Source organism: Triticum aestivum, chromosome 5A (genome assembly GCF_018294505.1).
Source record: "Triticum aestivum cultivar Chinese Spring chromosome 5A, IWGSC CS RefSeq v2.1, whole genome shotgun sequence".
NCBI classification, from domain to species: Eukaryota; Viridiplantae; Streptophyta; class Magnoliopsida; order Poales; family Poaceae; genus Triticum; species Triticum aestivum.
This window is the reverse complement of record NC_057806.1, coordinates 678,932,120-678,946,697: the sequence shown is the minus strand read 5'-3', so window position 1 is coordinate 678,946,697 and position 14,578 is coordinate 678,932,120. Positions and strand designations below refer to the sequence as shown.

At 43.4% G+C, this 14,578-nt stretch overlaps 2 protein-coding genes across 2 annotated transcripts; both read left to right on the top strand.

Moving 5' to 3' along the window:
• Positions 1–231: 231 nt before the first annotated feature.
• On the top strand, positions 232–5,200 carry LOC123105924 (uncharacterized). The gene is made up of 11 exons (XM_044528108.1): positions 232–389; positions 473–534; positions 1,419–1,502; positions 1,626–1,730; positions 1,821–1,928; positions 2,102–2,173; positions 2,275–2,325; positions 2,855–2,917; positions 3,058–3,182; positions 3,441–3,624; positions 4,351–5,200. Exons 1-11 carry the CDS (start codon positions 299–301, stop codon positions 5,080–5,082), a joined length of 1,677 nt encoding a protein of 558 aa, XP_044384043.1. The 5' UTR covers positions 232–298; the 3' UTR covers positions 5,083–5,200.
• Positions 5,201–8,723: 3,523 nt separating this feature from the next.
• Positions 8,724–10,528, top strand: LOC100682485 (60S ribosomal protein L21-2). Its single transcript, XM_044528107.1, has 2 exons — positions 8,724–9,056; positions 10,121–10,528. Exons 1-2 carry the CDS (start codon positions 8,820–8,822, stop codon positions 10,376–10,378), a joined length of 495 nt encoding a protein of 164 aa, XP_044384042.1. The 5' UTR covers positions 8,724–8,819; the 3' UTR covers positions 10,379–10,528.
• The last annotated feature ends 4,050 nt before the right edge of the window (positions 10,529–14,578 follow it).

Here is a 14,578-nt window from a genome sequence, read left to right as displayed (position 1 = left end):
AATCCCATCAGGCCCAGGACTTCTAATTCTTTTCATACCAAAAACCACCTTCTTAATTTTCCTCTAAAGTAAATGGGTGTGGCTGGACGCTCACTCTTACTGCAACTGGGCCTCCGATAAGGCAAAGTGATCATTACACTGGGCCCATTACTTCTGGGCCAAATTGTCGGTCCAGCCCAAACGAGTTGATCGGCTCCGTCTCGGCCCGGCCTTTATCCGCGCCGTGCCAGCGCCAGGAACCTCGAAACCCTGGCCCAGAGCGGAAATCTGTCGCCGCCGATTCGGAGCTGAGTCCACCATGGCCGCCGGCGAGCAGCACAGCGCCCCGAAGATCTCCTCTTCCACCACCACCAATTCTTCCGGGAGGCCCGTCACTCCGTTCTGGAAAGGTCTGTGGCGGGCGAGCTCAGACCGCCCCTTTTCTTTCCTCCGCTGTTTCCACGCTGTTGTTATAGCTTGGTTCTCGATGCAGAGAAGTACGAGCGAGATGCGCGCAGGTACTGGGATATCTTCTACAAGCGCCACGAGGACAAGGTTGCGATTCTACCCCCCTATCCCACTTCTCCCAAGTGGCTTACTTGAATTTGTTAGCGCCAAGTGAAATAGTTGAATTTGTAAGCTTCAGTTGTCGCTGGGATGCAGTGCTGTTGGTCAATGTTATCCTTTACTTCAGAATTAGTACTAGTTCTGTAGCTCTGGTTATCTTGTAGTTTTGCACTATTCATGCTTTGAGGAGGATGTGGTGTTCGCTGTGCAGTTGGGGGGGGGGGGGGGGGGTGCTGTCCCCTTGTGTGTTGGGAGGATTGCGACATCCAGTTTCAGCAGTGATATTGGGAGCCATGTGGGCTTCTTTTTATCGGACAAAAATACTCCTAGTTGAATCTTGCGATTTTATGTTGCAGCCGCAATGTTTGGTTACTGATATGGCCTCGGTAGTTATGATCCTTGGTTTACTCTAGTTTTGAGAAGGACGTGCAGGAGGGAAGCCCCTCGGTCACATCTTAAGTATCAGTGGCTTAATAGTGCGCAGTTGTTGATACTACCCAGAAACGCAAGACTAGCTCCGAAAGAACCATTGCAGAGTATCAGAGTGATTCCGTATAGTTATGCGGTTTTTACCTATCTTGAGTTTTCGCTTCAGTTTGATTTTCTTGTAGTACACGAAATGCCATCCTTGTTGAAATTGGTTCCTACCACTTTGTTAATGGTTGTGGTATATATCTCAACAGTAAAATGGAATCTTGCCATAGCTCTTACTGAACATTGCGTCCAATGATGAGTTTTTTTACTCTTTAATCTTGATCAGACATGCCGCTTCCGTTTGTAAACCTCTGTTGCAAGTGTATGTGATGTGCAAATGCCTTCTGGTTTATATTTATTTTGTCTTGCATTTGATTTGTGTCCATTCATTTGTATAGTTCTTCAAAGACCGACACTACTTGGATAAAGAATGGGGGAAGTACTTTGAAGCCCAAGATGGTGGGAATATGGTTGTTTTGGAGGTGTGGACATTGATTATCTGAGCCTACAGTGTGCTGTAGATGACCACATATCTGCATCTAGCTTATTTTGTTGTTGTTTTCTTGCTTGCATAATATGAGTATGACAGGTGTAAAGTTCTGTAGGTTGGCTGTGGAGCTGGAAATACAATATTTCCACTGCTGGCTACATATCCGGATATATTTGTTCATGCTTGTGATTTTTCTTCGCGAGCTGTCGATTTGGTTAAGGTAGTTGTTTCCTCTCCCATAGCTGAATCATTAGTCCATGCTCTCAGTTGTGTCCCACTGATGAAGAAATTGGTTGAATCATACATGCAGAAACACAAGGACTTCAGACCTGACCATGTTAATGCATTTGCATGTGATATTACATCAGAACAACTGACAGATGCTGTGGAGCCATCCTCCGTTGACCTTGTGACAATGGTAGCATGTTATACTCTGATTACATATTTACATGTCTATTTGCACAATACTTTTGTGTCTGTTCACACTTATTGTCACATGATTACATATTTTCATGTCTATTTGCACAATACTTTAGTGTCTGTTCACATGTATTGTCAGACCTGTGATCGTACAACTAACATATTAAGTAGATATTTATGCTATCTGCAGTTGCCCCAGATAAAATGCCTTCAGTTCTGCAGAACGTGAAAAATATCCTCAAAGTAAGTACTCCTTTTACTTCCAACTATGAGAGCCTAAGTTTTTCATTTCTTAGATGTTCTCTTAATGACCTAAGAAACTGAACCCGTGTATTCTGTATCAGCACGGTGGCCGTGTGCTCTTTCGGGACTATGCCTTTGGTGACCTTGCTCAGGTTGGCATTTATTTTATTATTTTCAAAGGAAAAAAAACTTGGACATACATGCCATTTTCTGGCTTCTACAAATATTTTTGTTGTCCTGTTCTTGACAGTGTAAGCTTATGCCATAGCATATAGAGTCGTGCATTGAATAAGGATGTTTTGATGTGTTAGACAGGACATATTAGTTTCTTTTGTCTGGCTTGAGTTATTCTAAGCTATGATTTTTCTTGTTAGCAACTTCAAACACAGAAATTACCTCATCATGTCTGCGTTTTGTTGCCATCATTTATGAATGTGCACTAGCTTTTTTTTTCATTTCTCATTGAGGTATCCCTGTATGCAACTTTCCTATTTTACTCACGTCTTCCCTTAGGTGATCATGATGCACAGGTTATGTATAGCCTTATAGGATAACTAATCTACTAATGTAGCGTCTTTTCAAGACTCCTACCTTTGAAGGCCATTATTTTTATAATATACGACAACCCTGAAACCATTATGCATGTATGTAGGTATCTTATGATCTTGTACATATTTGCAGGAAAGGCTTATGTCCAAAGGCCAGCAAATAAGTGAGAACTTTTATGTCAGAGGTGATGGCACGGTGAGTGGACTGAAGATAAACATATTCTGTAGTAGAGGTTCACAAAATGTTACACACTCACAGTAATATTCCATGCACCATCCATAGTTTTCAAAATGAGTGCATGGTGGACTTATTCACCAAATGTCGGTGCCATGCAGCGTGCGTACTACTTTTCAAACGAGTACCTGGTGGATTTGTTCTCAAAATGTGGATTTACTCTTGAGGAAATTTGTGTACACAACAAAAAGGTCGAGAACCGTTCACTAGACTTGGTGATGAACAGGTGATCATGTTTTTTTTGCCTGTACTGCAAATATCATCTTTTATTTATTGCATCACTTGATATTAAATTTACCAAAAATAAGTTAATTATATGATTCACTTTAAAGAATGATACTTCTGTAAGCTTTTGGAAGTTCGATGAGGAAACCTAAAAACTTATCATCGTACATCTGTTACGCCCCTTCGATTTATCTTCCCTGATTATTTCAATCTTTTGTACAAATGCTTGAATCCTTAAATATGTGTTTATGTTACTTAGGAATTGGATCCAAGCTACCTTTATCCTTAACCCAGCGGGTCCTCTAAGTCCAAATAATCAACATGACCACAGTACTTGTGAAGGGAAGGATGCTGTTGACACGTCTCAGAAGAGCGAAAGTGAAGAAATTGACCTTTCTGTGGATTTTAGCAATATGTTTGGAACGTCGCACTATCTTAATGAGGTAAAATTGTTGGTGTTTTTAATTTTACATTTGAAGTAAGAAATCTTTGATATAAAGTGAGTCAACTATGAACCTAACTAACCAACATGGCAACAAAGGCTTTCTCCAGCTCTATTCCCGCCCCCATCTAAAACAAGGACACTATCGTTAATTTGTTCACTTGTGTTTGTTAGATAAGGCTGGTCATAGTGGGAGTAACTTAGCTAGCAACATAATGAACGCCAAGTTTGCTTATGTGGCAAGTAGTTAATAAGGAGAGAGGTGTTTGTGGTAACATAATATGTTACCGTAACATAACGCAACCCAAAGCAAAATGAGTCTACAACCTAATAAATGCAACCATCTATGATACTTTGCACTGTGAGGTAGTAACATAGACTAGTGTCATATGCATGACACTAGTCTAAGTTACTCCCCACTATGACTAATTTAGAACTCGATGGTGAGCACTTGGCAACACGTGCAGTCAGCTTCAGCTGTTAGTTTTTATTGCAACTGCCGGTCTGTGCTCTCTTTTTTGTGAACATAACGTTCACTGTTCATCTTTAGTCATTGTATTTACAGTGGGGTTTCAGTTAAATTATGGCCAGCACAACACATACTTCTAAATTGAGTATATTTCAGCCATGAATGTCGACATGTTTTCCTGTTTATGTTTAATGTAAACTTCTAACATTGCTATTGTTTGTGAAGTAATTGGACATAACATGTTTTAACTACTTGTAGGCACAAATTATTATGATTGAAGCAAAGGATCATGACTTCAAAATAAAAATGCTGGCGAAAGAATACCAGCACACCTGCAAATCAACTGGACTAATGCTCTGGGAATCAGCTCAGTTCATGTGCAGTCTTCTAGCGGAGAATCCTTCCATAGTCGCTGGCAAAAGGGTGCTGGAAATGGGCTGTGGTTCAGCTGGCATCTGCTCAATGGTTGCTGCCAGTTCTGCTCAGTTTGTTGTAGCCACCGACGGGGATGCAGAATCGCTCGATCTTCTCAGACAGAACACTTCCTCCAATTTGGATGCTGAACTTCTCAACAGAATTTCGATTAGGAAGCTGTTCTGGGGTGACGAAGATGATGTGAAGGCGGTCAGAGAGCTTTCTGGCGATGGTGCAGGTTTCGATTGCATAATAGGCACTGACGTGACCTACAACCCTGATGCTACACTTCCTCTCTTCAAGACTGCTAGGGCACTGATTTCTGACGGTGGCGATGCTGGTTCAAAGGCAGCCCTTATTCTTTGCTACATCCAGCGTCGTGTTGACGAGGATTCGATCCTCTTAGCAGCAGAAACCCAGGGCTTCAGGCTCGTGGACAAATGGATAAATGGAGTTCACGAGAGTAATGGTACCATTAGCTGTTGGTTCCGTGGCAATGATGTTTGTGGTGCTTTCCGGAATGTAACGTTTTCCATATTGTACTTTGAGGTGATACACACATTGGTGTTTACCTGAATCTCATGGCTAACTTGCAGATTTTGTTTTACTTTCCTGTATTGGTGTATCGAACGAATGAATGTTTTTTTTTGTATGTGGCAGTTGTATACTGAAGGAATGTTATTTGTTTTTCGTCTTTTCAAGGCCTGCTAGTGTCTGAAAGATGTTTCGTGTTCAAACCGACTGCAATTTATTACTCCCTCTGTAAACTAATATAAGAGTGTTTAGATCACTAGTGATCTAAATGCTCTTATATTAATTCACAGAGGGAGTACTATGGATCAGATATCTTCAGCGGGAGCAGATGGCACGCTGCTGCAACCCTGGTTGTTCTCCTGGCCAGTGTGTATTCCACACTCATTATAAAGTTTCCTTATATATGTCGATTGGTTCATGTTCATAATCATATATACCGTGTACCCTGGCTCTCCCCGGTGCGACGGCGAGGCTGGGCAGTGCGGATCTCTACGGCCATCGCCAAGGCCGTTGGTGAAGATAGACGAACGGGATGTCCACGTACAGTTTACGCAAACGCGCAGTGTTGGCGGAATCTGGTATGCAAACGCACAGTGTTGGCGGAATCTGGACGGTGGAAGCGGCTACCCACGATTGGTTTTGCCCCGGCTATCTCTATCCTGGGCCAGCATATCACCAGGTTGGTGCAGGCGCCCCATGTCATCACAGGAGCTGTTGCCGAGTGATCTGAAATTTGCTTTCATCCTTCCTTGCTGATGGATACCGTGGTGGCACTTGCTGCACTTATGGAGTACAGAATAGATTTGCTTCTCTTTCTTCTTATGAACATAATTGGCTTCTTATTTTTAATGGAATGAAATAATCTGACACAGAATCCCCTAGAAGAGTTAGATACATAGGATATGGATAGTCTTTTTCAATTCTCCTATTTTTTCTCTCTCTCTGTTTTTCAGTGGTTTCCTGTGTTTCTTTATCGAATTTCAATCTTTTCCTCTATTTTTTGGTTTTCTTTCAGGATTTCATTGTTTTTTGTTTTCTTTGTTTCTCTCTCCGTTCTCTTCTTTTTCTTTCTGTTTTTGGTTTCATTCTTCTATTATTTTCCTTTGGTTTTCCCTATTTTTTTCCTTTCTAGGCTTTTGTTGGTTTTATTATCTTTTTTTTATTTGGACGGGTTTCTTTGTTCAAGTTTAATATTTTTAAATATATTATTAACATTTTTCTAAAAATATGTTTTTGATGTACATATAAGGAACATTTTTGTACATATAACGAACATTTTTATTCACATTTAACGGTTTCTAAATATATGATTAATAGTTTCTTGAAATATCTACTTTTTTCATACACATTGTACATTTTTTATATACATCCGAAAGATTTTTTATATATGTTAAAAAATCAAATTCATGTTTAGTATAACTTTTGAATGTCATATACACTTCTTGGAACACGCAAATGTTTTTTCAAAAGCCATAAACAATATTTTGAATCATATACGTTTTCTCGCTGCGAGTGACATACAGACGCCTTCGGAACATAGGCAAAATCACTAATTAAGGGTACCGCTTACAAAGGTTGCCCCATCTCCTCTGACAAGCAAAGCACCGCATGTGCATAACTTGTCGCAATCAGAGAGTTTTGCTTGAGTTTTTTTCCCACAAGCGTGAGGATGAGAGGTAGATTCTTTGTGTTTAAAAAACACGATTTATGTCTTAAACCGTGACTCCAAATTACAAACCGTTTTCATTGTTGCATTTTAGCATTGAGATCTTCAAATATGATCCCATGTTAATCATTTCGATAGACTTTTGTTCATAAAAATCTATGCTTCAAGATAGTAGTAACTTTGTGCTTCCAGCGTGAACTCCAAACACAAACTAAACTGTTATGGTTGAGGAAGCACAATTATGGTCCCACAGGGTTGAAACACAAATGCTCTTCGCAGGGAAGCACACATATGCTCCCTACGGGGTGAAGCATTATTATGCTTCAAGTGAAAGCATAATCTTGCTTTTCTCACACGGGAAGCACACATGTGCTTCACGCGGAAGAACACACTCCCGTCAAACGTAAACTGGAAAATTTGATGAAATTAAAAAACATACAAAAAATAATCAACCAAGTGAAACAAAAAATCGTAGAAAACCAAGGACCCCCCCCCCCCCCCCCACATACACACAAAACAGCGCTAGAGCATTCAGCATTGAGATATTCAAATATGATCCCATGTAAATCATTTCAATGGACTTTTGTTCGGACAAATCTATGCTTCCAACGTGAACTCCAAATGCAAACTAAACTGTGATGGTTGAGGAAGCACAATTATGGTCCCACAGGGTTGAAATACAAATGCGCTTCACAGGGAAGCACACATATGCTCCCTGCGGGGTGAAGCATCATTATGCTTTAGGTGAAAGCATAATCTTGCTTTTTTCACACGTGAAGCACACATGTGCTTCATGCGAAAGAACACGCGCTCCTGTCAAATGTAAACTGGAAAATTTGATGAAATACAAAAACAAATGAATAAATAATTAATCAAGTGAAACAAAAAATAATAGAAAACCAAGGAACCCCCTCCCCCCCCCCCCAAACCGCTAGAGCATGCCACATGACATGTCGAGGCACGTCGAGGCACTTCCACGCTAGGAGTAGTACCCCCCCCCCCCCCCCCCCCCCCGAGGAGCACCCTCCAACTAGTTGTTGTGCAATTTTTTGTTATGGGTGAGTTTTCCTCCCACGACTTCCATGCTACCATGCTCCAATGCCACAAAACTCAAATTTGGAGTGTTAGAAAAATCCAAAAAAGTGTGGATGTTCACAAGATAAGTGTGTACAAACCCTAAAAATTTAACTCCAATTAAAAACATAAAATATTTAAAAAGACAATTCCAACGTGAATAAAGTCATGAGTAGACAAAAGCTAAAACGGCACTATACATTCAAATTTGTCTCTTTTTATACCGATGTGTATTTCTAGCTTGAATTTGGAAAATTTATGGGTTATAAACACCCATCTAGTGAACATCCACAATTGTTTCTCAAACTTTTTATGCATCATAATTTAAGTTTTCTAACATCTGGGCACGGTAACACCTAAGCCATGGGAGCATCAAGTATTCTCCCTTGCTGTTATGGTGAGGAGGAAACACCGGGCTAGTCCCTCTCTTTGGAGGTGATTCATGTGGTTGTCTCGAGGTAGGTTGTTCATTTGTCACATGTCGCTAAAATTCGTTTGGAGACTAAGGCCCAGTTCTTTTGGCCGATTCTCCCAAAATATTGAGAATCGAACCTCCCCTAGACTCTTCAAAATCTTGAACCCGTATTTTCTTGACAACCTATTTATACCCTAACTAGCTAGGATGACTAAAAAATACAGGTTCAAGATTTTGAAAGAACCCGAGGGGATGCCCGATTCTCAGGATTCTAGGAGAATCGTAAAAAAAAACTGGACCTAAGTGTCTTTTTTTTTTTCTGAACAAAGGTTAAGTCTTTATTTATTTTTGTTAGGGAAGGTTATGTCTTTGTTGTATCCTAGCCCAATAACCGGCCTGCAATGTTGGACTCAAAGTGTTACAACTCTGCAGTCACGGCAACCCATGACAGGCCCAACAGAAATAACGAAAACCTAGCCCAGCATCGCATCCGGCAGAGCGGCCCGAGACCCATTTATAAATACGCGGCACCTCCATCCTCCGAAACCCTAGCGCCGCACACACTCCCCCGCCCGCCGCCGCCGCCGCACAGCCGCAGGTAGAGAAGGCAAGGAGGAAGGGAAGATGCCGGCGGGGCACGGGCTGCGGTCGCGGACGCGCGACCTGTTCGCGCGGCCCTTCCGCAAGAAGGGGTACATCCCGCTCACCACCTACCTGCGCACCTACAAGGTCGGCGAGCATGTCGACGTCAAGGTGAACGGCGCCGTCCACAAGGGTATGCCGCACAAGTTCTACCACGGCCGCACCGGTCGCGTCTGGAACGTCACCAAGCGCGCCATCGGCGTCGAGATCAACAAGCAGGTATAATTCCCCAGCCCCATACCTTCTCTGTTCTTCATCTGTGGTCGTTGGGTTTGTTAGATCTGTGCTCCTAGGGCGATACTGCGATCTTGACCGACGGGACACGTAAATCTGGTCTGTGGCCGGAGATTCTGAAGGTCACCAAATCTCTTGGTTCGTTTGATGCGAATTCAGTCTAGTATACTAGAATGCTTTTCTGTGCTTGATTTGTTATGATAGATTGCTATGTGTGCCTGTGATGAACTCTTCAGATCATGTTCATATGTTGTTACTCTTATAAATTGTCTTGCTTACTTTTCCTGTTTGTCAATTTGCTTGCATAGCTACACATTTCTGTAATGTCCTGCAATGATTTGATGTCCTGTTATGTTATGCTGCATCTTGAGAATGGATTAGATTGAACTGTTTGATTACACATGCCCTAGGCCGAGCGCTTCCCCCTTCAGCTATGGGAAGGCGTGGTATTCCACGGGAGAGGTTTTTGTGGCGCACGATTCGTGTGATGGGCATACATTAAAATTTCATTCTGGCTTCCTCTGACTGCATGCTTTACCTGTAGCAGTTATGACAGCCTAATTGGATGATACACATATAAACATCTGTTTTCTTATTTAGTGGATACCTTGGCTTGTTTCATGTAATGTTGCATATGGGTTGCATATCCTAGCCCGTTTCATCTAATGTGTCCTAGTTTGGATGCATTTCATGGCTTGTTTTGTCTAATATGTAGTAGTTTGGATGCATTTCATGGCTCATCTTTGTATGCTGATAAGATTTTTGTACACGGTAAATGTTAGCTCTCTAATGGTTCTCGTTGGTAGTAGTTGTTTGTTTTATCCATTTGGATTGGTAGACCACAGTAAGCCACATTTTACATCACTTGATGTTGGTCCCAATATTATTTCTGCATTTCCTTGTCTGTGAACTACTTTGTGTTATACATCTAAATTAGTGTTTGCTTGTCATGCCTTTTACATGTAAATGTTGCCCTGTACTATGTATCAGTGGTTTCATATATGTCTGTGCTCTGTACACAGATTGTAACATGTGTTCTCTGTCATCAGGTTGGCAACAGGATCATCAAGAAGAGGATCCATGTGCGTGTGGAGCACGTGCAGCCATCCAGGTGCAACGAGGAGTTCCTCCAGAGGAAGCTCAACAACGACAAGCTGAAGGCGGAGGCCAAGGTGCGTGGTGAGGTCATCAGCACCAAGAGGCAGCCAGCAGGCCCCAAGCCTGGGTTCATGGTGGAGGGCACCACCATCGAGACGGTCACCCCCATCCCGTACGACGTCGTCAACGATCTCAAGGGTGGTTACTAGAGCGCTTGTTGTTTCCTGAGCAGAAGCTTGAGCCAGTTCTTAGTATCTATGCTTGTTCCCAATGTTTTGGTACTGAGTAGTTCTCTTTTTGCTCCGCGGAGTGTGAACTTCTCTGTGGTTAACATTAAAGATTTCCTGTGGTTGATTTCATTCTCGACATGCTGCTGGATATATTTGCTTTTGGTTGATTGGGCAATTGTCTGTCCTACGAGTTCCTTCTGAGAAGCTGCAGATTTCACGGGCAATGGATTTCCCACGTAATTCCTGTGTAAGCAAGCAGCTTCGAGATGCATGTCAAGATCTATGTGAAATGATAGCTTTGCTCTAATTAAATGAAAGCTACAGCTCATAAGCTGATAAAATGGTTGGAACTTGTGCTCAAAATTCTCAACCTCATAGATATGGAGTACCGCATGGCTTTGTGCATATAGCAGATAAATACTACTCCCTCTGTAAGCAAATGCACTACTTCAATGATCTAAACGCTCTTATAAAAGTTTACAGAGGGAGTAGGTTTTTTCTTTGCCACGTAAATAAGTTTAGTACTCCCTTCGTTCCAAAATTCTTGTTTTAATTTATTCTTGTTTTAATTTATCTCCGTATATAATACTAAAATGTGATTTGATACATTCAGATTTAGACAAATATAAGATGAGAGTATATCGCATATAAGTAGAGCGATGATGTATAAACGGTTTTGGATTGGGTACTTAGCTCCCTTGTTCGGACCGCTAGACACAACCACCTGTGGGAGATGGCGCTCCCGCGGCCCACACCAGCGTTGCTGCCTTCCCTCAACCGTTCCCCACCTCCATGGAGCCATCCCTGTAAACCTCTCACATTTTTAAGATAGATACAAGACAAGGTTAAAATGCTTGCCACAAATTAAGCGTACTTGTCTTTGGGGCAAAGGAGTGAAACCCCAGCCCTCGAGGAAGAATCGGGTAAAACTTAAGCTAACTCTCCGTCTTATTGGAAAGAAGTTGCCATGCCATGTCACCTCAAATCCGTGAAGCAATAACTCATGGCGATGGTGGTCATGAAGAAACTACCTCTCTGACCCCGCGAGGGATGGCCGCGCACGACAGGCGTTGGGAGGTTTCGTTGGTCATGGATCTTCGATCTCGGCATACTATCCCCTTCGATCACGAACTGCTGATTCTCCCGCAAGACGCGCTCAAGTTGGTGCTCCTCAACGTCGACGATGTGACGGTGGATGCACACAGGCTGTGTGAGGGCGAGGCGGTACAGGAAGGTAGTCATGCAGTTTCCTTGTCATTTGGTGAGAGTTGACCACAAGATTCCCTTGCCATGCGAATCCGGTCCGCCATGCACGACTACGTCAGCACCAGCTAGTTGTATGACAGCTGGGCCATGGCGGTCGCAGCTTCTGGTTGGTGGGGGGGATTCTGGGTCCTGGTCCGCCCCACTGCCATGAGGGCCCCATAGAGGATTTGCCACGGGTGAGCTGTATGGGGGAGGGGTTGGACTCCACCTCGGTAACTTCGCACTCCCATCACATCGCGAGCGATTCTTACCTCGAACCATAGTTTGGCCACCTATGGCGGAGGTCTAGGGTTTCTGATCCCATCCACAATTTCGACTCCTTTGGGTGGTGGCGGGGCAAGCTGGACAACGACGAGCGATCCTTTCCTCAAGTTGTGGCCAGTCCCTCTCTCTTGTCTCATCAGGCTGCAAGATCCAGCTCATCGGTGATGGGGGATCGCGGCGGTGGGAAGTTTGGGGGGGGCATAAGGATGTTGGCACGGGAAGGAATCATGGTGGGCGTTACCAGGCTGGCGGCCAGGGACGCAACCTGGTTTGGTAGTGTCTGGGGGCGAATCCGTCGCTGGGCGGAGGCTAGCGCAGTGCATCTGGATCGGAACCCGGTGATCGTTGGGAGGCGGCCAAAACCTCGGTGGCGGGGGCCTGGATCGTTGGACGGATCCGGTGAAGTCGACGAGCAAGGGGGTGCGACATCCAAGTGCAAGGGGCAGATCCCACCACCTGCTCCTTTTCAAGGCAACACAATCAACCAGGAGCTCTGCCTTAACTGCAATCTTCTAGATCATTTCGCTCCTCGTTGGCCTACTATTCATTGTGATCGATGTGGGAAGCTTGGGCACATGGCGCAGCTGTGCCAAGCATTGCGGCCATGGGAGTGTATTCCTGCTATGTGTGGGTTCCAATCCCCGAGCGAGGGCTTCTTCTATTTCCCAGATTTGTGCATAAGGAAGAATGTGAAAGAGAGGAACAACATTGGTAGTCATTACTGTGTTGGAGGGGTTTACCACTGCAAAGGAATTAGAGACTGAGTTCAATGGCTTCTTCAGAGTTCGGTGGACTTGTACTGCTCGTCCTATTAGTCCCACTCAATATACCATGTGATTTCCTAATCATAAGGATGTTGAATGCACCTGTTGTTTTGCTAAACGTCTTCCTATTAAAGACGGGGCTGTTGTGGTTAACATTTCATCTTGGTCTGCTTGTGTGGGTGCCAAAAGGGATATGCACAAAGCTTGGGTTCCTGTGAAGAATGTTCCATTAGACAAGAGGTGTCCAGAGCATGTTTCCTATGCTGGTGGTCTGGTGAGTGTCACTTTGGAAGTTGATATGGCAACACTGCATAAGCCCGGGTTTCCGTGTATCTTGTTGGGTGATACGTTTCCGTCGTATCTACTTTTCCAAACACTTTTGCCCTTGTTTTGGACTCTAACTTGCATGATTTGAATGGAACTAACCCGGACTGACGCTGTTTTCAGCAGAATTACCATGGTCTTATTTATGTGCAGAAACAAACGTTCTCGGAATGACCTGAAACTTCACGGAGCAACTTATTGGAAAATATAAAAAATACCTGCAAAAGATGAAGGCCAGGGGGCCCACCACCTGTCCACGAGGGTGGGGGCGCGCCCCCTACCTTGTGGGCCCCCTGGAGCTCCTCCGACTCCAACTCCAACTCTATATATTGTGTTTCGGGGAGAAAAAAATCAGAGAGAAGAATTCATTGCGTTTTACGATACGAAGCCGCCGCCAAGCCCTAAAACCTCTCGGGAGGGCTGATCTGGAGTCCGTTCGGGGCTCCGAAGAGGGGAATCCATCACCATCGTCATCATCAACCATCCTCCATCACCAATTTCATGATGCTCACCGCCGTGCGTGAGTAATTCCATCGTAGGCTTACCGGACGGTGATGGGTTGGATGAGATCTATAATGTAATCGAGTTAGTTTTGTTAGGGTTTGATCCCTAGTACCCACTATGTTCTGAGATTGATGTTGCTATGACTTTGCTATGCTTAATGCTTGTCACTAGGGCCCGAGTGCCATGATTTTAGATCTGCACCTATTATGTTTTCATCAATATATGAGAGTTCTTGATCCTATCTTGCAAGTCTATAGTCACCTATTATGTGTTATGATCCGTTAACCCCGAAGTGACAATAATCGGGATACTTACCGATGATGACCGTAGTTTGAGGAGTTCATGTATTCACTATGTGTTAATGCTTTGTTCCGGTACTCTATTAAAAGGTGGCCTTAATATCCCTTAGTTTCCATAAGGACCCCGCTGCCACGGGAGGGTAGGACAAAAGATGTCATGCAAGTTCTTTTCCATAAGCACGTTTGACTATATTCGGAATACATGCCTACATTACATTGATGAAGTGGAGCTAGTTCTGTCTCACCCTAGGTTATGACTGTTACATGATGAACCGCATCCGGCATAATTCTCCATCATCGATCCATTGCCTACGAGCTTTCCATATATTGTTCTTCGCTTATTTACTTTCCCGTTGCTATTGCTATCATCACTACAAAATACCAAAAACATTACTTTTACTACTGTTACCTTTTGCTACCGTTACCACTACTATCATATTACTTTGCTACTAAATACTTTACTGCAGATACTAAGTTTCCAGGTGTGGTTGAATTGACAACTTAGCTGCTAATACTTGAGAATATTCTTTGGCTCCCCTTGTGTCGAATCAATACATTTGGGTTGAATACTTTACCCTCGAAAACTGTTGTGATCCCCTATACTTGTGGGTAATCATTGGGGTGTAGGGATGCTGAGAAAATCCCTCCATCGGCTGAAGGCACCCTTGGTGACAAGTTCTATAAATTTTTTATGAGTTCGAAAGAATTGTGGTGGGTGCCCCCCCAGAAAAGCCAAAATTCTATTCCTGTTGATAACA

Excerpts from the sequence above, each read along its gene's own strand:
- LOC123105924 (XM_044528108.1), top strand. The coding sequence starts at position 299 with ATGGCCGCCGGCGAGCAGCACAGCGCCCCGAAGATCTCCTCTTCCACC. Across the intron at positions 1,929-2,101 it reads CCGTTGACCTTGTGACAATG|ATATTTATGCTATCTGCAGT; the intron begins GTAGCATGTTAT and ends CATATTAAGTAG. Across the intron at positions 3,625-4,350 it reads CGTCGCACTATCTTAATGAG|GCACAAATTATTATGATTGA; the intron begins GTAAAATTGTTG and ends AACTACTTGTAG.
- LOC100682485 (XM_044528107.1), top strand. The coding sequence starts at position 8,820 with ATGCCGGCGGGGCACGGGCTGCGGTCGCGGACGCGCGACCTGTTCGCG. Across the intron at positions 9,057-10,120 it reads GCGTCGAGATCAACAAGCAG|GTTGGCAACAGGATCATCAA; the intron begins GTATAATTCCCC and ends CTCTGTCATCAG.